Source organism: Hylobates moloch, unplaced genomic scaffold (genome assembly GCF_009828535.3).
Source record: "Hylobates moloch isolate HMO894 unplaced genomic scaffold, HMol_V3 SCAFFOLD_6, whole genome shotgun sequence".
Classification (NCBI taxonomy): domain Eukaryota; kingdom Metazoa; phylum Chordata; class Mammalia; order Primates; family Hylobatidae; genus Hylobates; species Hylobates moloch.
This window is the reverse complement of record NW_026652281.1, coordinates 149,499,984-149,527,815: the sequence shown is the minus strand read 5'-3', so window position 1 is coordinate 149,527,815 and position 27,832 is coordinate 149,499,984. Positions and strand designations below refer to the sequence as shown.

The 27,832-nt window shown below is 50.5% G+C and overlaps 1 protein-coding gene across 2 annotated transcripts in view; it reads left to right on the top strand.

The window, feature by feature from the left end:
- Positions 1 to 27,581, top strand: part of SH3PXD2B (SH3 and PX domains 2B) — a 124,476-nt gene extending 96,895 nt beyond the window's left edge. Inside the window, exons 8-15 of one of the 2 annotated variants that reach the window (XM_058440148.1) lie at positions 3,267 to 3,371; positions 5,691 to 5,774; positions 8,455 to 8,572; positions 11,852 to 12,078; positions 13,586 to 13,635; positions 14,264 to 14,353; positions 14,657 to 14,782; positions 21,161 to 27,581. In XM_058440148.1, coding sequence (XP_058296131.1) covers positions 3,267 to 3,371; positions 5,691 to 5,774; positions 8,455 to 8,572; positions 11,852 to 12,078; positions 13,586 to 13,635; positions 14,264 to 14,353; positions 14,657 to 14,782; positions 21,161 to 22,702 — 2,342 coding nt within the window. In that variant the 3' untranslated portion in view covers positions 22,703 to 27,581. The remainder of the gene's footprint in view (positions 1 to 3,266; positions 3,372 to 5,690; positions 5,775 to 8,454; positions 8,573 to 11,851; positions 12,079 to 13,585; positions 13,636 to 14,263; positions 14,354 to 14,656; positions 14,783 to 21,160) is intronic. The other variant, XM_032158633.2, reaches the window with a different exon arrangement.
- Positions 27,582 to 27,832: the final 251 nt, after the last annotated feature.

Genomic DNA, 27,832 nt, shown 5'->3' with positions numbered 1-27,832 from the left:
AAGATTAAGGAGATAATATACAAAGAGTGCTTTAACTTGTGCTTAGCACACAGTAGATGCTCAAAAAAATGTGGGTTTCCTTCCCCTTTACCTTCCTTAGCTACAAAGCAGCCATTGCACCCTATTGAAGGCAAAGAGCAGGAAATAAGCACATCGTCCCTGGGAAAATGCAGTGGAAACCACTGGGTTTGTTGTGGCTAACATGTGACATTAGCTAATCCTATCATTAGTGGGTCAGTCTCTGTGACAGCCCAATGGCTAGTTGAGGTCCAAAGAAGAGGAGAAAGACGATGTTTCTAACATCATCTGGATGTCGGTGGCATTAGTCATGAGACCAGCGCCAGCCAGCCAAACTTCCTTCGTTACTCAACATGGGAGTTGCCATCCCTGCTTCACAGCTGATGCAACCATGACTTCAAACGACTCAGTTACTCACCCCACATCTCACAACAGGCTGCAGAGCCAGAATTCGAAACCACCTCCAGCAGCCCCTAAGGCCATGTGACTTTCCAATTCCTGAGAATGAGTGTGTGTAGATTGTGTGATGTGGCTAGGACACAACCATGGGGACGTAAAGACAGGAGCACCCACTGCCCTGGGCCCTCAGCTTGCAGGAAGTCAGGAAGCTTGGGTGACTGGGAAGAAGAGTGGGGGCCAGGAAGAGTGTTGGTATGTCCAGAGGGCAGCAAGAAGAAGGGAGAGGGTGAGTGGGTACATCTTCAAGTAGCCAACACACTGATGACATTTATTTTTAATTATATTGTACTTATCCAAGTAATACATGGATACACTATTCTTAGAAGATTAATGATAAAACTAAAATCTATTTTTTCTACCAGCTTCAACCGTAACCCCCTTTCTGAACCCCAGATAGCCCTTCTATCCATTAGGTATGAATCTTTCTTGAAAATGTTATATACACATGTGTGTATGTTTGCGTGTGTGTACATATGAATATATACACTCACACATACACAGGTACTCATTCATACATATATACTTATACACAAACACATCATATTTTGTATATATATATATATATATGTATTTTTGTGGGTTTTTTAAAAACCCAATGGTGTCATTGTATACATTTTAATCTGCAACTTTTTTTAGTTACTATCTAGCTCCTCTGATACTTTTTCACATCTGCATAGTATTCAATGCCCGAGTGAGCCATGTTCATATATTCGTATTCGTACTCCAGTGTGAACATGAATGTGTGCACGTCAGTGTTTCTTTAGGTTAGATTCCATGAAGTGAAACAGCTGGACCCTAAGACACATATTTTATTTTATTTATTTAGTTTTTTTGGAGACGGAGACTTGCTCTGTTGCCCCGGCTGGCGTGCAGTGGCACAATCTCGGCTCACTGCAGCCTCCACCTCCTGGGTTCAAGTGATTCTCCTGTCTCAGCCTCCCAAGTAGCTGGGACTACAGGCACATGCCACCAAGCCTGGCCAAGTTTTGTATTTTTAGTAGAGACAGGGTTTCACCATATTGGTAAGGCTGGTCTCAAACTCCTGACCTCAGGTGATCCACCCACCTCGGCCTCCCAAACTGCTGGGATTACAGGCGTGAGCCACTGTACCTAGCCAAGACACACATATTTTAAATTTTAAGATACCACCAACTTCTCTGTTTCCAAAACAGTGGCTGTTTTGATTTATCCTCTCTCCAGCAGTGTGTGAGGCATTAGTGAAAATGGTTAAGAGCTCAGAGACTGCCTGGGTTTGAATCCTGGCTCTGCTGCTTTCTATCTTTGTGACTTTGAGAGAGTCACTGAACCTCAGCTTCCCCATCTGTAAAATGGCAGCAATAATAATACACACCTCATAAGGCTGTGGTGAGGATCTAGCAAGCTAGGAGTGGACGTGCAGCACTTGGGATAGTATCTGACACATCGTTGTCATTGCTATCGTTGTGTTATGACAGTTTCCTTATCTTCATACAAATATTTACAAATACAAATCTTTAGAAAATCGTAGAACCACCATGCCTGAGCCACCGTGCCCAGCCAGCAGCACATATTTATTATCTAATAGTCTGTGGGTCGGAAGTTCAGCGTGGTCTCACTGGCCTAAAATCAAGGGATCGACAGGGCCCCGTTGTTTTCTTTAGGTTCCGAATAGGGTCTGTTTCCTTGCCTTTTCCAGATCCTGGAAGCCGCCTTGGCTCATGGCCCCTGCTTCCTTCTTCAGTGCCAGCAATGTTGTACCTCTCTGTGTCTTTCCTCAACAGCCACATCTCCCCGTGACTTCTGCCTCCTTCTTGCATATTAAGGACCCCTGGGATTACAGTAGGCCCACCCAGAGAATCTGGGATAAACTCCCTATTTTAAGGTCAGCACATTAGCAACCTTAATTCCCTAGTGCCACGTAACTTCATACATTTACAGGTTTGAGGGATTCGGACACAGACATCTTTGTGGGGAGAGGGTCATTATTCTCCCTACCACAGGCCCCATGCAGGCCCTTCTCATTAGGGAACGTCTGAGCCGGGGTGAGTGGCCTTTGAAGCAGATGCTAAATCTGCATCTAAGGGCCTTTACAATCAAACAGCCCTGTGCACACATCACAGCTCTACCACTAGCCACGTGAACTTGGACAAGTCGGTTTGCCTCTTTGGGCCTCAGTTTCCTCATGTGTGGAATTGGGATGATAATGTGAAGATTGTATTTAATGCAAGTGAAATGATGGGTGCATCACACATCTTAGTGAAGGTGAACGTTCTTTATTTTTTTTATTTTTATTTTTTTTGAGATGGGGGTCTCACTCTGTCACCCGGGCTGGAGTGCGGTGGCACAATCGTAGCCCACTGCAGCCTTGACCTCCTGGGCTGAGGTGATCCTCCCAACTCAGCCTCCCGAGTAGCTGGGACTACAAGCATGCACCACCATGCCTGGCTAATTTTTAAATTTTTCTTACAGACGGGGTTTTGTCATGTTGCCTAAACTGGTCTTGAACTCCTGGGCTCAAGCAGTCCACCCAAAGTGCTGGGACTACAGGCATGAGCCACCGTGCCCAGCCTCTTTATTGTTGTCATTTAGGATGACTTTACTCTTCCCTGTCCCAGGCTCAGGAGCAAGTTTCTGGACCTGCTTTTAGCAGTTAGCAGGTAACACTGGTAGTTGTGTTCTACTGGTAAAATGGTAACTTTAGCCTTACCCCGTGCATTCGCTGGTATAGTGGCTGAATAGATTATTATGTTCTGACCCCCTGGCCTCATGCTTGACGCAACTAACATCATTCTGCACTCTTGCTTCCCCAGGTTGGTGGTTCGTCAGCACTGCCGAGGAGCAAGGCTGGGTCCCTGCAACGTGCCTCGAAGGCCAGGATGGGGTGCAGGATGAGTTTTCTCTACAGCCTGAAGAAGGTAGGGAGGAGCTCGAGCCCCTGCTCGCTGGGGAGGACCTGTGCAGTCATCGCCTATAATGGGTTGCCTTTTCACCCAATCTCTTTTGGCCTCTGCCCCTGCGTCTCAGCAGCTCACTGGCTCAGGCTCTATGGCCTGTGAACCGGAAACCAGGGCGTGGTATTAGGGCTGAGGGGCAAGCCTGCCCTCTCTTAGGGGCCTTTGGTAGCAACCTAGGTGAGCCTGGCCAGAGCTCGAGCCCTAACCCTTTCATGGGACCCCAGGAGGGCCCCAGCCTGATCCCCAAAAACAGTTCACTATTCCTCCCTAGAATTATTCTGGCAGCCAAGGTGCTGGAGCTGCTTCAGCTCATTTGCAAGACATTCGACCCCATCTGTTTAAAAACCTCTGCTTTCTCTGTGGGTTTAAGTGGTCCTGACCAGGGGTCCCCCTCCACTCACCCACAGACACATTTCCGTTGTTTCCCAGAGAACCTTCCCTACACATGTCCTGAATGGTGATTCCTGCCGTGCCAGAAATGCTAAGTCCCAACCAACTCCCTTCTCCCCTAGAAACATTCCTAAAACTAGGGCAGTTAGTGAGTTCATTTCACTCATCAACAGGGGCTTAGGAATCGGACACACCTGAATTTTAATCTCAGCTGTACCACTTCCTGGTTGAGTGATCTTGGGCCAGTAATTTAACCTCTCTAAGCCTCAGCCTCTCATCTAAAAATGGAAACAGCCGGGCGCGGTAGCTCAAGCCTGTAATCCCAGCACTTTGGGAGGCCGAGGCGGGCGGATCACGAGGTCAGGAGATCGAGACCATCCTGGCTAACATGGTGAAACCCCGTCTCTACTAAAAATACAAAAAATTAGCCGGGCGTGGTGGCGGGCGCCTGTAGTCCCAGCTACTCGGGGGGCTGAGGCAGGAGAATGGCGTGAACCCGGGAGGCGGAGCTTGCAGTGAGCCGAGATCGCGCCACCGCACTCCAGCCTGGGCGACAGAGCGAGACTCCGTCTCAAAAAAAATAAATAAATAAATAAATAAAAATAAAAATGGAAACAATGATATCTATATCATGGGATTTTTGAAAAAATTAAATGAGATCCACATGCAAAGAACCTAGAACAGTAAATGACCAGTAACAGTTATTATTGTATCAGCAATACCTGACCTAGAGTTGAGTTTTTTTGGCTTTTAGTTGACTGTTATGAGAAAGCACGGAGCTACATAAAGCATATCTTTATCAGAAAAGAGGATGAGGAGAAGGGGGAAATTTCTGTCCTCAAAAGTTAGCAAAGCATTGACATATGTTTTGCATTCAGTTGTATTACAGCTAACACCCCGCAGTAAAACATCTGTTGGTTTGCTGTGTTTGTGAGGCCCGCCAAGCACTAGGGGGGTAACACGGGGTTACTGCCAGAATCAACTCAGATTAAGGGGTCGTGATGTAGTGCATGGAAACTAGAGCCCCTGAGATGGTGAATGATGACCACTGTGAGAGCGCCTCTGTCAGGCACTCGTTGCTGTCCCCGTTTTACAGATGAGGAAACAGGGTCTGAGAGGTCGGGAGACTTGCCCAGGGTCACACAGCTAGAAGATGGGAGCAAGACCACATTTTCCTGAGTTTGTACATTTATTTTCTTCCCTCAATCACAGGTAGTCCTTTTTTTTTTTTTTTTTTTTTTTTTGAGACAGAGTCTCGCTCTGTCTCCCAGGCTGGAGTGCAGTGGCGTGATCTCGGCTCACCGCAACCTCCATCTCCTGGGTTCGAGTGATTCTCCTGCCTCAGCCTCTCGAGTAGCTGGGATTACAGGCGCCCACCACCACACCCAGCTAGTTTTCGTATTTTTAGTAGAAACGGGGTTTCGCCATGTTGGCCAGGCTGATCTCCAACTCCTTACCTCAAGTGATCTGCCCACCTTGGCCTCTCAAAGTGCTGGGATTACAGGCATGAGCGACTGCGCCTGGCCCTTTTTTTTTTTTTTTTTTTGAGATAGGGTCTCACTCTGTCACTCGGGCTGGAGTGCAGTGGCATGATCATGGCTCACTGCAGCCTTGAATTCCTGGGCTCAAGTGATCCTCCCACCTCAGCCTAACACCTCTTTATAATCATGCTAGGAATGGAATTATGTCTACTAGAAGCCTCTTCACCCAAGTTCACGGTTAATACTCAGGAACTTGGTCTTCCTAAGATGCCTGGGGCTTGGATTAGACTCAGAGGTAATGCTCTCCTGGATGGGGACATGTGCTGGGTGCCACCTTTGCCTCTACACATTGTGGTGCTTTCTTCTCACCTCTGCCCTCTGCCCTTCCTCCCACATGCTGCCCATCCAGTCTCATGGAGGTATTGGTCTCTGCCCCGGCCCGTGGGCCGCCGCCGGACTCTAGGGGACTTGTATGCCATCACCTGGCGTCAAGGTGCCTACCTCGGAGTTTTCTCCCCCGTTTGGTGTTTGGAGCCAGGTCCCTGCACCTGCATGAGCCTCCCTGCTCTGGGACCGCCCGTGCCTGTTGCATGTGAGAAACAGTGATCTCGTCTGTCTTGTGTGACATGGATGTTGTTGGCATGTGGGTTTGGGAGGAGTGAGCCTTGCTTGGGTATTTCTTGGCCTTGGGGATTTAAAGTTTCTCAGGTTAAAAATGATGCCTGTGGGTTTCTATGAGGCTGAACCAGTGACCTGTTCCTTCATTCAGGCTCATTTGAGTTGCGAGGTAAAGAAATCCATGTAAACCGGGTTAAGCAAAAGGGGAAGTGTATTGACTTCTATCACTGAAAGGCCAGGGTAGGGCCAGCTTCAAGCAGAGCTGGATCTGGGGGTTTGAAACTGTCATCAGGACCTGGGACTCTCTCACCACCTCTCTGCTTGTTGGCACCATTCTCTCGTGATGACAGCAGTTCCAAGCACCTTTAAGGGACATCACCAAAGAAAGAGCTTCCCCTTCAACACAAGTCCTAGGATTATTTCCAACTGACCCAGTAGGGTCACTTGCCATCCATAAAACCAGTCACGGTGGCCGGGAGTTGCAACACTTTGGCCAGGCCAGGGTCCCACACCTACTCCTTCCCTCCAGGAGGTGGTGAGCTTGGCCTCACCTAAGCCATGGGGACAAAGGCTGGTAGCACCACCAGAGGAAGGGCAAATGCACGCTAGGTAGGAAGCTCCCACAGGCCTGCAGTCTACAGGGTCTTCCACACTCTGCTGTGTGTGCAATCACTGAGCAATCCTTGGATCCCAGAGAGGGACTCGGGTGATAGAAAATCCATCCGTGGCCGGGTACGGTGGCTCACACCTGTAGTCCCAGCACTTTGGGAGGCCGAGGCGGGTGGATCACGAGGTCAGGAGATCGAGACCATCCTGGCTCACGTGGTGAAACCCCATCTCTACTAAAAATACAAAAAATTAGCCAGGCGTGGTGGCAGGGGCCTGTAGTCCCAGCTACTCGGGAGGCTGAGGCAGGAGAATGGCGTGAACCCAGGAGGCGGAGCTTGCAGTGAGTGGAGATGGCGCCACTGCACTCCAGCCTGGGCGACAGAGCAAGACTCCGTCTCAAAAAAAGAAAAAGAAAAAAAAGAAAATCCATCCGTGCAACTCAGCTGAATGGCGCAGGGCCCCAGGAGTCCAGGCTCATAGGACTGACTGCACTCATTCTGGGACCCAGGTGGCACCCTTTCCCACCTGGACCAAACAGAACTTCTGTGCACCTGGGATTGGATTCGTCCCTCCACCCCTCCCAGCCCAGCAGCCCAGCCTGCAGCTTCCGTGAAGGAGGGGAACGGCGGACTGTGCTGAGCACAGGATATGTGCAGCTTGAGTCAGCTCGGCCCCCACCGAGCAGGTCAGCAGGCTAGATCAATAAATAAATAAACGCCTTGTGTGTTTTCTGCCTCCCTCTGCACCAGCTGAGCAGGCCGCGGACGGCATGTGGTATTTTCTCAAAGAGATAGCGACTGCAGCAGCATATTAACCATGACACCAGGCCACAGCTGGCTCAGGCACTCACCAGGGGCGGAAATGTAACCAAAACAGGAGAGCCCTCTCCTCGCTTTGCCGGGCTCCCTTGAGACACACATCCATTTTTCTCCATTTCAGCTGCCAGAGCAGATAACACTGGGGGTGGGAGCTGTTCTAGCTCTGTGGGACACCCTGCCAGAGTGCAACGATGAGCAACCCGCCCCGCCAAGCCCAGGCCCTTCAGGGCTACTGTGGGAGGGACGCAGCTGGGGACAGCTCTCAGGGAGGAGGGTGAGGCCGTAAGGATGGTCCCACAGTTTCAGGGGTCGGGGGACCGCAGAGAGTGGGGTAGAAGACATCCCAGTCACACGAATGAAAGTTGAAGCTTCGAGCATGGTTGGATTCAAAGACTTGAACATAATTAATAAAAAATGAAGATCAGCTACCAGCAAGGTAATGAAAATCGTGAGCCGTGTCCGCAGTAGTGATTTCAGCCTGAAACCCTCCACTGCCAGAGTTCAGCTTCTCCCTGAACTCTCCACCTGCAAGAGCTAGTAAGGAGCCACAGACAGCTTAACCCCCTCCGTGTGAGCAAGGTGGCTCCCACCGGGCCTTCAGGTCTTGCTCGATTACTGCATATTGACTGATTTGCTAAACATTCCAAGCACCATGCCCAGTGCTGAAGACATAGGAATGAACAAGACAGACAAAGCCCTGCCTTCCTGGAGCTCATATTCCAGCAGAGGAAACAGACACACACTTACGAAACAGAATCAATAAGCCAAATATATGTTGTGTTACAAGGTAATTCCTGGTATGGGTGGGGGACAATAAACCGGGATAAGGGGGATGAGAATGCCATGGATGGAAATACTGTATAAGGTGGTCAGGGAAGGTGAACTCGAAGCACAGATTGAAGCAGGTGAGGCTGAGTGTGTGGCGCTGAGGAGTTTCAGAGGGATCGAGATCTACCCTTTGTCCTGTGTTCTGTTGCTGCTTGCACAGGGTTGTCCAGAGCTAGATCAGGGCCAGGGGGCTGCCCAGAAATCTCTGAAGGAAATCTTCCCTCCGACAGGCAAGGGGATCACGGCATCCCAAGCCTCTTGATGTCGTCTTCTGACCCCAGCTTCCTTTTGTCCCCACAGAGGAGAAGTACACAGTCATCTACCCGTACACAGCTCGGGACCAGGATGAAATGAACCTGGAGAGAGGGGCTGTGGTCGAGGTCATCCAGAAAAACCTGGAAGGCTGGTGGAAGATCAGGTACCAGCTGCTGCCTCCCACTGTTGCTGGGTGGGTTTGGGGTCACATGGGCTCTGGCTTCACAGAGGTCAGTAAGTGATTGCATCTGGGTGAAGTTTCGGCCTGAACCATAAAAGGATACTTCTCCTCTGTGTTGTTTGGCCTCCCTCCCTACCCATATCCTTCCCTAAAAGTCCATAATAAGCAAAACTTTCTCCAAACACACTGAACCACAGATAGCAGCAACCCTGTTAAGCAAGGCTGGTTTCCATCTCCAGATGTTTCTCATAATGAGGAGTTGGAGGCCAAAGCTGCCCCATGTGAGTGACAGCCCCCTCCCGCCCCATTCTGAGAACAAGATGGTGCATAAACACTCCTGGACTGTAATTCATCCTAGGCTGATAATCTGCCCTCATCTCTCAAAGTCCAATGGTAAAAGCGGGGCATCTGCATTCCAAACACCTTTCACAGCCCTTTCACCTGTGTGATGAAATCAGCCTCACAGGCAGCAGGGTGGCCAGCTCATCCTGCCTTGCCTGGGACTTCCCCAGTTTTAGTAATGAAAGTCCTGGGAACCCCTCCTTGATCACCCCCAATAGGCAGGGCGTGATCCCAGGAAATTAGGGCAAGAGAGGAAGCGGAGGTCCCTGCGATCTAGTGTCTGTGCCGTGATGTGTGGCGGGACATTCGGGCCATTTCCAAGAGGCTGAGCATGTAGCACTGCATTCATTCATTCATTCAACAAACACACACCAAGAATCTCTGTCAGGCCCAGCCCTGTTCTGGGAGCTGAGGAGTCGACAGTGAGCAAGACACAGTAGCTCACACCACCTGGTGCAGAAGACAAACTCATAAACAGTGATAGAGCAGGTGGTTGGCCGTGTTGGAGGGATGCATGGGGACTTTGGTACACAGAAGAGGGCCTCCTCAGCCTGGGGGTCAGGAAGGCTTCCTGAGGGAGATCTCAGAACTTAAATTTGAAGACAGATAATGATAGTAATAGTGTATTAGTCTATTTTCATGCTGCTGATAAAGATATACGCCAGACTGGGAAGAAAAAGAGGTTGAACTGGATTTACAGTTCCACATGGCCTGGGAGGCCTCAGAATCATGGCGGGAGGTGAAAAGCACTTCTTACATAGCATCGGCAAGAGAAAATGAGGAAGAAGCAAAAGTGAAAACCCCTGATAAACCCATCAGATCTTGCGAGTCTTATTCACTATCACGAGAACAGCATGGGAAAGACTGGCCCCCATGATTCAGTTACCTCCCCCTGAGTCCCTCCCACAACACGTGGGAATTCTGGGAGATAAAATTCAAGTCGAGATTTCGATGCGGACACAGCCAAACCATATCAAATAGCAAACGTGGGCCTGGCACAGTGGCTCATGCCTGTAATCCCAGTACTTTAGGAGGTAAGGCAGGAGGATCAGTTGAGGCCAGAAATTCAAGACCAGCCCAGGCAACATAGCATGATCCCATCTCTACACAAAAATCTTTTAAATTAGCCAGGCATGGTGATGCATGCCTGTAGTCCCAGCTACCCAGGAGGCTGAGGCAGGAGGATCACTCGAGCCCAAGAGTTTGAGGCTGCGATGAGCTGTGATGGTGCCACTCCAGCCTAGGCAACACAACAAGACCCTGTCTCTAAAATTTAAAGACATTAATTTTTTTAAAACTTTTTTAAAAAGGATGACAAACATATATTAAATAGTATGTTATCTTGCTGCATAATAAATTGTCCCAAAACTTAGTGGCTCTGGAATTCAACAGTGGCTTAATTAGACTCAAGGTCTCTCCCGAGGTTATAGTTAGAATGTCAGTAAGGGCTGCAGTCATCTCAAGATTTGATTGACGCTAGAAAGTGAAGTCAGGATTTCAGCCCATTCCCTTCTCACCCCAGAGCCCAGTCAGCACTGCACATCGCCTCTCATCTTATGGCTCTGTGTCCTCAAATAATGAACTGTGTCAAACTGAAGGTGTGGGTTATATACAGCCTGGCACTTTCTAATTAGGATATTCCCTCTCAGAGCGTATTTTAAGATTGATAGCCACTAAACTGCAGATTTCTACCTCCTTTTAAATTTGCTTCCAGTCAAGAAAGACCTTGTTTTTCGCTTTAAAACCCAGTGCTATTTAGTTCTTAAATTAATTCTTGACAAGAGATTCAGCCCTGCCATTGGGTCTGTTCAACTTTCCCCAAAGGTCTGGCCACCTGTTCTGTGGGTGCTGGTAAATGTTTAACAACCAGCTCTCCAAGGAAAATACTCTGAGTTACAGTGTTTGCCAGTTGCCTTGGTGCAAATACTGCCACCGTGGTCGATTTCAAGCTATCAATGCGATGTCGCTAAATGTAGAGATTGGGAGACATGTGCCCAACTGGCTGTCACAGCTGGTGTGACTGACTGCAGCACACCCCTGGTCTAGATTGGCCCCTCTGGTCATTGCTATTAAACTGAATTCTGGCCAGGCGTGGTGGCTCATGCCTATAATCCCAACACTTTGGGAGGCCGAGACAGGAAGATCACTTGAGTCTAGGAGCTCAAGACCAGCCTGAGCAACATAGCAACACCCCATCTCTACAAGAAATAATAAATAGCTGGGCATGGTGGTGTGTACCTGTAATTCCAGCTACATAGGAGACTGAGATGGGAGGACTGCTTGAGCCCAGGAGTTCAAGGCAGCAGTGAGCTATGATCGAACCACTGCACTCTGGCCTGGGTGACAGGGAGACCCTATCTCAAAAACTGAATCTCTCCTGCAGAGGATTAAGAGATGATGACACTCATTGAATTCCCTTTTGGGAGGACACTGAGCTGATCTGTCAGGGTCTCAATCACTCTGCAGTTTAGTGATGGCCAGCTGACACTTGGCAAGCCCTGGACCCAGCCCTCAACCTGCTAATCCCATATGAAAGCATGTTTAATCTCCGTGTTAATCAGCATGAACAGAGCTCCATCTGTCTATGCCAGGCTTTGGCCCCAGAGCTGGGACTGCTGGGAAGAGGCAGCAAAGCACAGAGATTCAGAGCCCAGGCTGGTGCCCTGCTAGCTGGGTGGGACGTGGTGGGTGCTGTGAGAGGGGCAAGTAGAGGCCGGGTTGGAAAGGCCTTGAAAATGCCAAGCTGAGGGCTGAGGCATCATCAAGAGGAAATGCACAGTGTGCCAACCTCTTGCCCTGGGCAGTCACAACCCGTCGTTCCTGCTCCCTGGGACCTGTCATGTGATTCCCAGTAGGAGCAAGGCTTCTTCCCTTGGGCCTGGCGGAGCAGTTTGACAGCATCCTTCCTCCTCCTCACAGGTACCAGGGCAAAGAAGGCTGGGCCCCCGCCTCCTACCTAAAGAAGAACAGTGGGGAGCCCTTGCCCCCGAAGCCAGGCCCCGGCTCTCCCTCCCACCCGGGTGCCCTTGACTTGGATGGTGTTTCCCGGCAGCAGAATGCGGTGGGCAGGGAGAAGGAGCTGCTCAGCAGCCAGAGGGATGGGCGGTTTGAAGGCCGCCCGGTGCCTGACGGTGACGCCAAGCAGAGTGAGTGACACCCGCCCAAGTTCCTGACACTCAGGGCCCCCTGTGTGCCAGCTCTGTGCTCAAGGCTTCTCACGTCGTCCCTCATCCTCACAGCAGCCCAGCTGCTCCCTCATCCTCCAGATAAGAAAACAGAGGCCCAGAAACCCTGGGTAACTTGTTCCAGATTATTCAGCCCGTGAATTGCAGAATCTGAGTCAAGAGGCATTGCTGGCCGGGCACAGTGGCTCACACCTGTAATCCCAGCACTTTGGGAGGCCGAGGTGGGTGGATCACGTGAGGTCAGGAGTTCAAGACCAGCCTGGCCAGCATGGTGAAACCCCTTCTCTACTAAAAATAGAAAAATTAGCCAGGCCTGGTGGCAGGTACCTGTAATCTCAGCTACTTGGGAGGCTGAGATAGGAGAATCACTTGAACCCAGGAGGCAGAGTTTGCAGTGAGCCGAGATCGCGCCATTGCACTCCAGCCTGGGCGACAAGAGCGAAACTCCATTTTAAAAAAAAGTGGGGGAGGTGTTGCTTTCCTATCCCAGGTTGCATTCTTTCTGCTATCTCACAGTGGTCACACTGGCTACTGTGCACAGCTCAGAAGCTACACACTTTCTACTTTGTCTTACATCCCACTGCCAGAACTGAGTCACATGGCAGTACCTGGTTGCAAGGGTGACTGGAAAATGAAGTTTTCATATAGACAGCTAAGTGTCTTGGCCAATACTCTGTTGCTATTTATTCTAACAGAAGACAGGTAAATGGGAATTTAAGGGATTAGCAGTCTCCTCCACACCCCGATGCCAAACTACCCTTCTGTATGGACCCGTGCTGAACCTGGTCAACATTCTGCCTTTAGCCAGGAGCCTTGGACCACTGCAAAGTCCTCATCCTCCTGGGCCTGAAGACCCAGAGCTAGGGCAGCTGCTTCCAGAGTATAAACCCCTGAGTCATCAGCCCAAGTGTGTTTGGTTCGGTGTGTTTGTGTATTGTTGCGTTTGGGTTGTTCTAGAGCACAAAACCAGGTGCAGTTAACGTTCACTGCATGCCTGCCCCATGCCAGGAGCTTCACAGATGTTTCCTTTCATCCTCACCCTGCCCTGGGTGACACACATTATGCCAGTTCTACAGATGAGGGCCTTGTGGCTCAGAGAATCCAATCATCTGTCCAATGCCAGCAGCTGTGAGCCTCAGAGCTGGATTGGGACCCATCTCTGTGTTATTCTGAAGACTTTGCTTTTGGCCCTTTCTGGAGAATTTCTATGACTTGAGGATCCAGCACCATCCCCTTTCATTCCTGTGTAGAAAAGATCCAAGAAAAGCTACGTCGAGAGAATCCTGAGCCAACTATGAGCCACGCGTGAGCAGCTCCTTCGTGCCCAGGCTATTCTCGCAGGAAGGGTTGCAGCGGCATGCACACGCCTGTGTTCAGTCTTCTGCAGGAGAAAATAGACCCAACCTGGCGCCCAGCTCAGGAATCTCATCTGTAGCGCACGGTGTAATAAGCTCTCATTTCTCCACAGGATCACCAAAGATGAGGCAGAGACCCCCTCCTCGCCGGGACATGACCATTGTGAGTGGACCCTTGCTACTGGGGAGTGGCCACTGACTTGAGGGCTGTGAGGGGTGTCTATAGCCCCTCACACACCCCTCGCCCTTCCAGAAATGCTCTCTTTCCTGTCCACATGACAGCCTTGTGAAGCAGGCTGTATAAATGCTAGTCCCACTCCCAGGTGGAAAGACTGAGGTGCAGGCAGGTGAAACAGTTTGCTCACGGAGCCAGAGTGCTCCTGTGACAGTTGGGCCTCGGGACCTGCTTTCTGCTCCCTGGGCCCTTCTCTTGGCCTTAGATCAGTGTTCTCAAGTCAAGCGACTTGAGGCCCAGGCTGAGATGAGACACAAATATCATCTGTGGTCCCATTCTGATAGTCTGCGCTCATACTCCATTACGTAAAATTCTCTAGGTACCTTTTTAGCCAGTACTTTGAACAATGGGTTGTTGGGTTTTGGGGTTTTTTTTTATTTATTTGCGTTAGTTTTTGAGACGGGGTCTTGCTCTGTTGGGGTTGTATTTTTTTAATGTCTGCCATTTATCAAGCACCTGTTGCGTGCCATGCAGTGTGCTGAGTGCCTCACAACATTAACTAACTTAATACTTGAAGCAACCCCACCAGGTAGACACTGTTATGCCCATTCCGCAGGAGAGAAAACTGAGGCTCCAGAAGGGGGTGATTTGCCCAAAGTCACTCCCACCATCAGTATTTCCAACCCAGATAGATCTACTAACAAACGTAAGCTCCCTCCACAACCCTCACTGCCTCTTATTTCAGAGAATATTGTCTTGCTCCAAATTCTCATGATTGTACCCAAATGTCCCATGTTTCTTCCCATCGCCCTAAAGCTGATGGGCCAGTGAGGTCTCACCGAGGAGTGACAATCTGCGTGGTCCTATTTGTGTTGTCCCTTAGAATCCAACTAGGTCCCCAGCACCCCCTTGAGGGTGATTGCGTGCCCCGGGCCCTTAGTCTTCCTCTGACACAGGGTGGCAGGAGTGCGCTTAGCATTGGGGATAACCCTGTGTGTGATCGTACCAGCCTCGAGGCCTCAACCTGCCGAAGCCGCCCATCCCGCCCCAAGTGGAGGAAGAGTATTACACCATTGCCGAATTCCAGACAACCATCCCAGACGGCATCAGCTTCCAGGCGGGCCTGAAGGTCGAGGTGAGTCACCCTGGTGTTCCTTTGCCTACTTGTGATTCCTGATTCCAGGCATCACCTCCTACTTCTCCCCTGTCACCTCCTACTTCATTGCGTGGGCGGAGGTGGAGCCGAGATTAACAGCTTTATAGTTCACATACCATGCAGTTTACCAATTTGAAGTGTAAAATTCAGCGTCTTATGATATTCACAGGGTTGCACAACCCTCACCACTATCTAATTCCAGAACAAAAAGAAACTCCTTACCCATCAACGGTCACCCTCCATTTCCCCTCAACCTGCCAGCCCTAGGCAGCCACGAATCCACTTTCTGTCTCCATAGATGTGCCTGTTTTAGACATTTCATATAGATGAAATCCCACAATATGTGGTCTTGTGTGACTGGCTGTATGCCTTTCTTTACCACCTCCCACCTCCATTCTTGCTTCTCCTCTCTCCTTTTCTTCCCACTCCCTCTGTTTCTCTACTTTGTTCCCCGGATTCTCTTCCTGCATTTCTCTTTCCTTTCCTCATGGGGTTAGAGCTTCAAAATATTTCTTTCTCATGTTTCCAAGAAAACCTGTAAGTAAGGGGATGGCAGCTAGGGCCAGGGTTTGGAAACCTTTGGCAAAGATGGTTCTTGAGACACTTTCCAAAGCAGGTGAGCCAATCACAGGTATCACCAAATTCACTCTGTCATGCATAAGAGTTGGTCAGACCCTCCCCACCTCACCTTGGGAGGCCGAGGTTTAATTTATTCATCTCTGCAACAAATAAAATACTCCTGGATCTCCTACTATGGTTGTGTGTGGCAGCTGCTTTTCTAGGCCCTGAAGAGTTGTCGTCGCCCTCCTTTTTCCTTTAAAGAACACAGCTCTGGTCCCTGGCACAGAGCACTATCTGATGGCCCAGGGCAGTGGGCACCACTGATCAGTTCACTCCAGCGTACCTCTCTAGGGCCCCTCCCTTCCTTCCTGGCTATTTTCCAGGGAGGACTATAGCCTGCCTGCCTGCCCGCCTTCATTCCTTCCTTCCCTCCTTCTTTCCCTTCTTCCTTCCCTCCTTTCCTTCCCTCCCTTCTTCCTTCCTCCTCCCTCCTTCCTTTGTTCTTTCCTTCCCTTCTTCCTTCCCTCCTTCCCTCCCTCCTTCTTTCCCTCTCTCTCTCCTTCCTCCCTCCTTCCTCCTTCCTCCCTTCCCTCCTTTCTTCTCTCCCTCCTTCCTTCCTTTCCTCCATCCTCCTTCCTTCCTTTCTTCCATCCTCCTCCTTCCTTTTCCCGTACTCCAGCTTGCCAACAGCTCCACCAGGTACAACATCTGGCCCAGGCCTTGCTGTGTACTACAGTCAAGAGGCTAGTTCTGCATCCTCTGGCCTCTGCTTCCAGAGGCAGTGAAGTGTCTTGATGTTTCACTAGAAGGACAGCCTTTTCTGTTTTCACTTTGTTGTTATCTGAGTCAAGGGCTAAAGGAATGAGATTTGGGGAAATTCTGAGTTATGTTTTAATCCATTATAGAAAAACCTGCTCCTTCATACTCATTCATTCTATACACATGTATTGAGTGCCTAGTGTATCACAATGTAAGGGTTATCTGAGACATTATCTTTTTTTTTTTTTTTTGAGACAGAGCCTCGCTCCTCTGTTGCTGCCCAGGCTGGAGTGCAATGGCTCAATCTCAGCTCACTTCAACCTCCGCCTCCCAGGTTCAGGTGATTCTCCTGCCTCAGCCTCTCGAGTAGCTGGGATTACAGGCGCCCACCATGACGCCCGGCTAATTTTTGTATTTTTAGTAGAAACAGGGTTTTGCCATGTTGGCCAGGCTGGTCTCGAACTCCTGACCTCAGGTGATCTGCCCACCTCGGCCTCCCAGAGTTCTGGGATTACAGGCGTGAGCCACTGCACCTGGCTAGATGTTGTTTTCTTATGATAGATCCATATGCTCAGTTTTTCTCTTCTCCAGTTTTGCTTCCTGGCTCATTGCAACATAATCTTAGCCTTCAAAATTCATTAATGGAACCCAGCATTCTAGCAGTAGGGCTACCAGAAACACCTTAAGTTACTTGTCTAGGCTATTTATCTTCAGGCTGTGTTATGATGATGATGATGATGATGATGATGATGATGATATAGGCACCTCTTCTGAGGCACCTCTTCTGTGTCAGATACCTTACCTCCTTGATAACTGATCTTCACAGAAGTCCCAAGAGGTCAATACCTGCAGTATGGGGTTGGTTGGTTGGTTGGTTGGTTGGTTTTTCTTTTTTTTTTTCTATCAGCATGTTTTGTAGATGAGACTCAGAGGGGTTAGGTAAATTAATTACCTCTAGTAACACAGCTAGTAAGCAATGGAGTTGGGATTTGAAACCAGGTCTGTCTGGTTTTAAAGCCCATGCTCTTTTCTTTCCCCTCATTCTTGTGATTTTTTTGTTGCTGTTGTTGTTGTTTTGTTTTGTTTTGTTGATGGAGTCTTGCTCTGTCTTGCTCTGTTTCCCAGTCTGGAGTGCAATGGTGTCATCTTCACTCACTGCAACCTCTGCCTCCCAGGTTCAGATGATTCTCTTGCCTCAGCCCCCCAAGTAGCTGGGATTACAGGCACCCGCCATCATGCCCAGCTAATTTTTTTTTGTATTTTTAGTAGAGACAAGGTTTCGCCATGTTGGCCAGGCTAGTCTCAAACTCCTGACCTCAAGTGATCCGCCCACCTAAGCCTCCCAAAGTGCTGGGATTACAGGCATGAGCCACCGCACCCGGTTTCTGATCTTGCATTTGCTTTTATTCATAGTAGCTCTTGGCTTCCCTCTAGTAAACGAAAACGCCCATTCATCATGGTTCAGAACATACATGTTTCAAAGCTTCTACCACAATACTTTGCAAGGAGTGTAACCTTGACAAATCTTACTGATACATCTAATATTGATTACCCTATTTTCAGTTCCTCACATACAGACTTAAGTATTAGTGTTGAATTCATGGGTGTGCTGACAATGACTTGTATGCCCAGTGTGGCCTGTAATTTTTACCAGAGCTATCAAGTGTTGATAAGATGCCGGTCATCCTCACATAAAGAGCTTACATTTATCAGTGGCCTTTCCTGGAGATTCCAGTGGGACTCATTAAGTGCTGCCGGTCAAGTGCATCCCGCTGGCTCAGTGACCTCCACTCTAATTTAATCACAGGAGCATTTACCAAGTGCACAGCATTTATCAAGTGCTGTTGTATGCATTAGCTCTTGTGGCTCCAAAAATTCTACAAGTGGGTGTTAAATTGTTCTTAGCATTTTCCTTCTGTGATGTGGAATCTGAGGCACGTGGTTTGCCCCAGGCCACTCAGGCAGTAAGTGGCAGAGCCAAGACCAAAACCCAGGACTACAGGCCCAGGAGCCCAGCATTTGCGTCCTGGCGCTGAGTCTGTGGCTGCCATCCCTCTCCCAGAAGGGCCACAAAGTACCCGCAGCCATCTTTGCTCCTTCTGCAGTTTCTCACCCCGGACACAGCCCTTCTCCAAGCAGCATCTTTTTTTTTTTTTTTTTTGAGACAGTCTTGCTCTGTTACCCAGGCTGGAGTGCAATGGCACCATCTCGGCTCACTGCAACTTCTGCCTCCCAGGTTCAAGCGTTTCTCCTGCCTCAGCCTCCCGAGTAGCTGGGATTACAGGCATCTGCCACCACACCTGGCTAACTTTTCGTATTTTTGGTAGACGCAGGGTTTCACCATGTTGGCCAGGCTGGTCTCAAACTCCTGACCTCAGGTCATCCACCCGCCTTGGCCTCCCAAAGTGCTGGGATTACAAATGTGAGCCACTGCGCCCGGCCAGGGGTCTCTTTTCTGAGAGGCAAGATTAGATGACTCTGAAGCCCACCTCCCTGCCTTTGACTCTCTCCGATCGACGGGCTTTCTACAGGACCTGCTGCGTGTTCCTCAGCTCTCCTGAGGCTCCGTTCTGCATGTGTAAAATGAGGTGACAGTTCCCAACTCACAGGGTGTCATGAGTGTTCATCAGGTCTTCCAAGTCCAGAGAGAGCCTACCAGGGAATTGCAGTGTATGTCTGTGATGGCTGCCATAACAAAATACCAGACTGGGTGGTTTAAACAACTGCAGTTTATTGTCTCACAGTTTGGGAAGCCAGAAGTTCAAGATCAAGGTGTCAGCAGGTTTGGTTTCTCCTGTGTCCTCTCTCCCTGGCTTCCGTATGGACGCCTTCTCGCTGTTTCTCACGTGGTCATCCCTCCGTCCCTGTGTGTTTTCTAATCTCCTCTTCTTATTTGGACATCAGTCATATTGAATTAGGGCCCATGTATTAGGCCATTCCTGCATTGCTATAAAGAAATACCTGTCCAGGCACGGTGACTCATGCCTGTAATCCCAGCACTTTGGGAGGCCAAGGAGGGCAGATCACGAGGTCAGGAGATCGAGACCATCCTGGCTGACACGGTGAAACCCCATCTCTACTAAAAATACAAAAAAAAAAAAAAAAAGTGCAAAAAAAATTAATAAAAAAAGAAAAAGAAAAAAAAAATTAGCCGGGCATGGTGGCAGGCGCCTGTAGTCCCAGCTACTTGGGAGGCTGAGGCAGGAGAATGGCGTGAACCCAGGAGGTGGAGCTGGCAGTGAGCCAAGACAGTGCCACTGCACTCCAGCCTGGGCGACAGAGCAAGACTCCGTCTCAAAAAAAAAAAAAAAAAAAAGAAAGAAAAAGAAATACCTGAGACTGGGTAATTTATAAAGAAAAGAGGTTTACTTGACTCATAGTTGGGCGTGCTGTACAGAAAGCATGGTGCCAGCATCTGCTTGCCTTCTGGGAAGGCTCAGGGTCACTCATGGCCGAAGGCAAAGCAGGAGTAGGCACATCACATAGCAAGAGCAGGAGCAAGAGAGAGTGGCGAGGAGACACCACACACTTTTAAACAACCAGATCTCATGGGAACTCATAACCATGGGAAGGACACCAAGCCATTCATGAGGGATCTGCCCCCATAACCCAAACACCTCCCACCAGGCCTCACCTCCATCATTGGGGATCACATTTCAACATGAGACTTGGGTGGGGACATACATCCAAACTCAGCCCACCTTAATGACCCATTTTAACCTTAACCACCTCTTTAAAGGCCCTATTTCCAAGTACAGTCACATTAGGAGGTATTGGGGGTTAGGGCTTCAACATACGAATTTGTATAGGGGGACACAATTCAGCCCATGATAGCGAGCACACCTTTCACCTGTGTGAATTCAGCCACGCAGTGCTGGACAAAAAAGAGACAGAGAACAAGATCTTAAACAACATGGGTGATTCCACCCACCATTCCATCCAACAGGCGTGTATCCCACAGGGAAGTGGGGACAAGATGAAAATCTACTCCACCAGCTCCAGGTCCCCTGTATATAAACACGAGCATCTCTTTGAGCCGAGTGTGATTCCTGTGTTCAAAGATAGGTATTTTTCAGGCCAGGCACAGTGGCTCACACCTGTAATCCCAGCACTTTGGGAGGCCGAGGCAGGCAGATCGCCTGAGGCCAGGAGTTCGAGACCAGCCTGGCCAACATGGTAAAACCCCATCTCTACTAAAAATACAAAAATTAGCCAGGTGTGGTTGTAATCCCAGCTACTTGGGAGACTAAGGCATGAGAATTGCTTGAACCTGGGAGGCGGAGGTTGCAGTGAGCCGATATCATGCCACTGCACTACAAGCCTGGGTGACAGAGCAAGACTGTCTCAAAAAAAAGGTAGGTATCTTTCATATGTTGTGGCCTCTATAAATGCCAGATAACTTCTTCATCCGATGCTCAGCCAAAGAAGCCAGGATCAAGGGTAGCTTTGACTTCTGCCTTGTCTTTAGAATTATAGCAGACGCCGCCGGTGCCTCTGATCCACCTGAATTCACCTGCGCCTACACACAGGTCCCTGCAAGCCGACAGCTTCCCAGAAGGGGAGAGGAGTTAATACCCTGGGTAGGGAGGGGCTGGGAGTCAATAGATAAATGCATGCATCCCCAGAGGGACCCGTTCTGAGGCACTGTCTTTGTGGTCTCTCAGAGGGTCCCTGGCAGATCAAGCCCCACGGCCCCGAGCAATAACTTGCTCATAATTGGCCTCTCCCTTTCCCTTCTTTCTCTCTCTACTTCCTTACTTGTATTTCCTAGGACCAACTCTCAAATTGAGTACCTATACCCAAGACCACATCTCATGGACTGCTTTAGGGGGAATCCAGTCCGACAAGAATCTCCCCCCATGTAAGATATTCCCAGAACATGGTCACATCTCCATTGGTCCCTGTAGACCTTGTCAGGAGCTGCTGAGTACACAGTGACAGCTTCTAGAGCTCCAGTTGCACATGGCTTCTGCCAAACCATTCCATCTGCTGGCCCTGGCATCGTACCCAAGTGCCTTTCTCTGTCCTCCCTTGCAGGTGATCGAGAAAAACTTGAGTGGCTGGTGGTACATTCAGATTGAAGATAAGGAAGGATGGGCCCCGGCAACCTTCATTGACAAGTACAAGAAGACCAGCAACGCGTCGAGACCCAACTTTCTGGCTCCCCTGCCCCACGAGGTGACCCAGCTCCGGCTGGGGGAAGCAGCAGCGCCAGAGAACAACACGGGCAGCGAAGCCACGGGCCCCTCCCGGCCCCTGCCTGATGCACCGCATGGTGCCATGGACTCGGGGTTGCCATGGTCTAAAGACTGGAAGGGTAGTAAGGATGTCCTGAGGAAGGCATCTTCAGACATGTCTGCGTCAGCAGGCTACGAGGAGATCTCAGACCCCGACGTGGAGGAGAAGCCCAGCCTCCCTCCGCGGAAAGAATCCATCATCAAGTCGGAGGGGGAGCTGCTGGAGCGGGAGCGGCAGAGGACGGAGCAGCTCCGGGGCCCCGCCCCCAAGCCTCCGGGCATGATTTTGCCGATGATGCCAGCCAAACACACCCCACCAGCCCGGGACAGCAGGAGGCCAGAGCCCAAACCTGACAAAAGCAAACTGTTCCAGCTGAAAAATGACATGGGGCTGGAGTGTGGCCACAAGGTCTTGGCCAAGGAAGTGAAGAAGCCCAACCTCCGGCCCATCTCCAAATCCAAAACTGACCTGCCGGAGGAGAAGCCAGATGCCACTCCCCAGAATCCCTTCTTGAAGTCCAGACCTCAGGTTAGGCCAAAACCAGCTCCTTCCCCCAAAACGGAGCCACCTCAGGGTGAAGACCAAGTCGACATCTGCAACCTCAGGAGTAAGCTCAGGCCTGCCAAGCCCCAAGACAAGTCCTTGTTGGATGGGGAGGGCCCCCAGGCTGTAGGGGGCCAAGACGCGGCCTTCAGCCGAAGCTTCCTCCCAGGAGAGGGGCCTGGCCGCGCCCAGGACAGGACGGGCAAACAGGATGGTCTCAGCCCGAAAGAGATTTCCTGCAGAGCCCCTCCGAGGCCAGCCAAGACCACAGATCCTGTGTCTAAGAGCGTGCCTGTTCCTCTCCAAGAGGCTCCCCAGCAGAGACCTGTGGTCCCACCCCGGAGACCACCTCCCCCAAAGAAAACCTCCTCGTCATCCAGGCCCCTCCCGGAGGTCAGAGGTCCACAGTGCGAAGGCCACGAAAGCAGGGCAGCTCCCACCCCAGCTCGTGCTCTCCTCGTCCCTCCAAAAGCCAAACCTTTTCTCTCCAACTCTTTGGGGGGCCAGGATGACACGCGAGGCAAAGGCAGCCTGGGGCCACGGGGGACCGGCAAGATTGGAGAAAACAGGGAGAAAGCAGCTGCAGCCTCTGTTCCCAATGCCGACGGCCTGAAGGACTCTTTGTATGTGGCCGTGGCCGACTTTGAAGGAGACAAAGATACTAGCAGCTTCCAGGAGGGGACAGTGTTTGAAGTCCGGGAGAAGAACAGCAGTGGCTGGTGGTTCTGCCAGGTCCTGAGCGGAGCCCCTTCCTGGGAAGGGTGGATTCCTTCCAACTATCTCAGAAAGAAGCCATAGCCGAGACTCCCTTTCTGCCTAGAGGGCCCGCTGGTCCTTGCTGGCTTTACCCACATATTTAATACGCCTCTTAATTTATCATTCTCCACGCAGCTTCCAAGGCAGACAGACTCTGGGGTACTGTGACTTCTTGCCTCCCATGGGTGGAGAGTGAGTTTCGGACACCTCGGGCGCCCCTGGGCCTGATCCCTCCTATCACAGCATCGCTGGAGGCTCAGAACCCACAGCCTTTGTTTTCTGTCCATGTCAGCATCCCTGCCTTAAGAGAACTCCTGGCCAATGGCATTGCCACCCAGCAGTGGGACCAGGACTCTCCAGGGCTTCCAGGACTGGATCCCATCGCCTGGAGAAACTCCAGCAAGGGTCTCTCATGGCTTGGACATGGCACAGTAAGGGGCAGCCCACCCAGTCCATGACGACTTTTGCTCCAACTTTTTCATGTTTCTAAAAGCCCACTGGCTTTATTCACTCCTCCTAAATTGCCTGGTACCAGAAGGAACTTCATCCTGAAGAAATGCATTCCATTGCCAGTCCCAGGGAAAGTGTCCCCTTCCCCAAAGCCTCAGGCCCATGGGCCTCTGAGGTTCCACTGTATGCGGCTCCCCCAGGAGTGGGCCTGGAGGTGCGCTCGGCCGCCCTGCCTCCCACCTTCTATCTTGGGACCACGGTCAGCCCTGAAGGGTGGCTCCAGCCCCGCGTATGCTGCACTTTCCTGCTGCAGGCTCCGGTCCCTCCAGGGCTTTTCAATGAGAATTCCCACCCCAACTTGGAGCATTTCATGTTTGCCTACCTAAAGCAAGAATCTCAAAGTTTGTTTGAATAAGAGGCCCATTCACAAGTTGTGCCCTTGTGAGCACCCCTTTGCTGAGTGCCTCCTGGGTGCCAAACACTGTACTTGGCACTTTGCATTCATGCTTTGATCCTCCCAACCTCCCTTTATAGATGAGGAAACTCAGGCTCCATGGGCCCAAGGACACACCAGCCAGGAAGAAGAGGGAAGAGGATTTGAGTCCAGGTCTGCCTGACTTCAGTGCCTGTGCCCTCCCCTCTGTAAAAGACAAACCAGGCAGGGAAGAGATAGAAGCTGGCTAAGTGGTGGCCAAGTGGCTTCATTGTGATGGGGGTGAGGGGACATTCGTGGCTCCTCCCACACCTACCATCCCTCCAGCCCACAGCAGCTTATACCAAAGGCTGCCCTGGACTCAACAGCTGCGTTTCCATGACAGGAGAATGCCAGGGTCCCGGTGGTTGGCACAGAGCCCTGTTCCCTGCTTCTAAGCTGTTGCCCCTGGGGAATAGAGCTTATGGAGCAACGGGAGCAGAGGTGGCCTCCAGGCCAGCCTGGAGGGGCTAAGCATAGCATGCAGCGGTCCCACATGGAGGCAGGTAACCAAGGGCCAGGCAGAGCTGCTTCCTATGCCTCTCCGGCATTTGTAATATTTTTTCTTTTTTCACACACCGCCAAATCTGTTTTCTCCCTGGAAGAAACCCAGGGCAGATGTGGTCATCTGTCAAACTGAGGCCTGGAGAGGCATGACTAAGTCACTGCAGAAGCAAAGTCAGGACCCAGCATTTCTAGCTGCCAGCCACAGTAAGAGAACAGAGCAGAACCCCTTCCCATTCTACCCGACCGAGGCAGCCCTGCCCTGCCCTGCCCTTCCCCATCCCGCCCTGCCCTGCCCTGCCCTGCCCTGCCCTGCCCCTCCCCGCCCTGCCCTGCCCCAGAGATCTCCAGTTCACAGTGTTCATCAGCCGAGATACTTTTGGACCCACAAAGCCAGTTTTTTGGGGGGATGCTCAGTGTCTACCTGCAATGCCAAAGTTTTGCTTGAACAGCCCTCTTCTGCCCCGCCTCCCAGCTCCACCCCTTTACCATGTGGGCGCTGGCTGCTTCTGCATGAGGAGGAGCTTCCTCTGATCACCTGTAGCATTTTTAGTCCCTTCCTCCAGTCGGCCTGCAAATCCCATTCCCCAGAGAGGCTTGGGCAGGGCCCACTTGCCACTTGGTCCTGTGCCCAGAGCCTTGGGGGCAGATGGCAGCCAGGGGAAGAAGGGAGGTGGGGAAGGGCCGCCACCACTTGAGGGTCCCCTCCCTTGAGAGGAGGCCCCATGGCAGTTTTTCTGAGTTCATGATCCACTTTGGTTTAAACAACTTTTGTGAAGCTATGTGAGATTTGACTACATTTCAAAAAACAAAACTCGCATTTTTTTTTATTTGCTCTCTGGCTTTCAGCGACATTTTCAGATATTTTGTGAGTGTCTACTCTGTGCTAGGTGCTGAGTAGACCGGGATGTGTGTGGCTCCATCCCTGGCTGGAAGAGCTTTGAGTCCTGTCTGCTGACTTCACTGAAGGAGTTTCTCTCTTACTTCATTCCTTCCTCCCAGGGGTCAGCTGAGTAGGAACAGACTTACCCTGCCTTCCTCTAGGCAGGAAGTTTTCCTGCAAATGAAAGAATCTGCCATTCTCTTTTGCTATGATGGTAATTATTATTCTGACATGACCTGCAGGTACTGAAGCCACATTCCTCTCTGTTCACTATTCTCTCTTCAGGTCATATCTATGGCCTGAGGACGTCTGTATCCAGCTCCTTTTCCTACAATGGTAGACGCTTCCCCAGGCAGTGGGTGGATCGGGGTGGCCAGTCACTCTCCTAGCTGTCCTTGCCTGGGGACTTAGATTTACCCCATCCAGGACTGTGGTCGCTATTCTGTGAGCAATTGATGGCACATATGCAGAACTCCCCTGGAGGCATGGCTCTAGAAAGTGTCCAGGCCCGTCATGACAGCTGTGCCAAGCACCAGGCAGGTGACCAGTGCCTAAACACACTCCCTCCTTTAATCCTTACGGCAAGCCTGTGAGGCGGACAGGACCAGCCCTGATCTATAGTGAGAAAATTAAGGTTCAGAGGGAGAAGGTCTAAATAGTGGCCAACCTGGGACTCAGATCTCGAGTTTCGGTTTGTTTGGTTTTTTTGTTGTTGTTGTGTTTTCCCTTTTGCCCATGACTTTTTCTCTGCCATTAGCAGGGAAGTGTGCGGAGGGCTTCCAGGGAATCAAGTGACCCTCCCTCTGAATTTCGGTGTCTCTTCCCTCCACCCCTTGCTCACACACTTCAGTAGGTCACAGGCCAAATGGCAGCCCAAAAGGTGGGCAGAGATTTTTTTTTCTTCCCGTCACCCCTGCTTGTTAACACAATTGTGATGACTACTTTACCTTACATCCCAGGGCAAATGGACAGCTTGTGGTACCTCCAAAAATTTGGAAAATCTGAGTCTAAGACCACCTCTTGATAAAAGAGGCCTTTGCTCACATTTTTTGCTCAGAATCTTTCTTTGCCGTTGGTTGGGTGTATGTCGTCCCAGCTGAGACTTCGGGAGAGCTGAGCTCCTGCTTAAACCACTTTCAATGGCTCTTCCCTACTGGGGGATTGCTGGAGCCCATGCCAGGTTATGGGAGTCATTTTAAACGTCTGCCATGAGGCCACGCCATAGAATCAATTTCCAAGGCAATGTTCTTGGCCCTAAAATGTTTGCGCCCACTGAGGATTTCATTACCAGGTAGACAATGGGGGAACATATGCCACGTTAAAGAGCAGGTGCTGAGTATGCCAGGACTTGAGAAGGACCTTAGGCTGAGGAGTGGACAGTCTGGTATTTATTTCGCCTCTCCCAAGTACCCAGCACAGAGTGGGAAAAAGAAGAAACTGCTCCTACCTTCCAGTAGCTGGCAACTTGACATCAAGAAAAAAACATTCGTAGCTGGGCCCCCATCCTTTCATCGTGCCCAAGTCTTACATGTTGGGTTAAGCTGCCCCCTTGGAGGCCATACCCTTCTCTCTGGACTGTGACAGTGGACACCTAACAGCCTGAGCCATGTGTGGCTGTCTTATCCCCCAAGCGTTGTCCAGGCCCGTTCTGCAGGGCTGTTGTATAGACTGCAGACACCCATACCTCACCACAGACCAAAGATGACCTCGTGTCAGACTGTGGGCTGATGAGAGGTAGAGCAGCACGCATCGAGGCCTGAGGGTGCAGGGCGCCCTCCCTTGGCCTGGAGGAATTGCTCCTAACTAGAATAAGTTTCCACGAGGGTCCCAGGCAGAGCTGCAGAGCTAGAACCGGAAGCTCCACAGTTCTCGCCTGCTCATGGACCTCCTTCAGAGCACCTTTCTACAGGCTGGACTGCCCAGCTCCGTGGGGTGGCATCTGGTTTCTGGTGCTATTCTGCCAAGTTCTCGAGCTCCTCCTCATGTTTCAACATTCCATCTTCCCGTTTCTATCCTCGACTCCAAAGTAAGCCTTCTTAGCTCCAATCAGGGATGAGGGGCTCAACCTCTTCTGTCCTCAAACACAGTGCCACAGCGGTAGCCTTCACTTTCAGATGTCCTATTCATGTAAAAAAGAAGGTGCCCCACCAGGCTTACATCAGCAATAAGCAATACTAATACAACGATGGTGTCCACATTTTACCCAAGTGTGTGCCCATGTATGCCTTTGTGCCCGTGTAATTATTGTTAGCGCCCCTTACACTTAGAGGGGTGATGATAAACTGTGGCTACCTTGACTACAACCCACATTTCCTGCTTTGGGGAGCTTCCAAGTAACAGGCCATTTCTTACCTCCCTCCAGGAACAGTGGGGACTGCCCACCACCTCGTGTCTGCTCATAGGATGGCGCTGGACATCCCCACGCTTACTTTACCCTCTTGGCAAATTGGCATTCCGGTGGTGGTTTTTGTTTCCTTTAACACATTAAATAAACGAGTATATAGGATGTGAGGGGAGGGGTGAGAACAACTAGCTGTAGCATGTATAGGCTATATACTTTACCATTAGACTTTTTTCCTTCTTTTTTTAATAAAGTGCTTGACTGGTTTCAAGCTTCATCGTGAAGATGCAGTGTCTATGGATTTTATTTGGCAGGAGAAAGGGTACATAGCTTTGTGGCCTGGGATCTTCGGGATCAAAGAACAGAAACCTATGCCAGCTGTGTTTGGGCACTGCCGAGAAATAGGGGTGATGCCTCTCTGAGCCATAGTGCACCTTCATTCTCTTAACTACAATGTCCACAAACCAAGGGAAAGCTTTCTTTATGTCCAAAGAATGGTGAACCTCTTGCCGGCATTGCCTC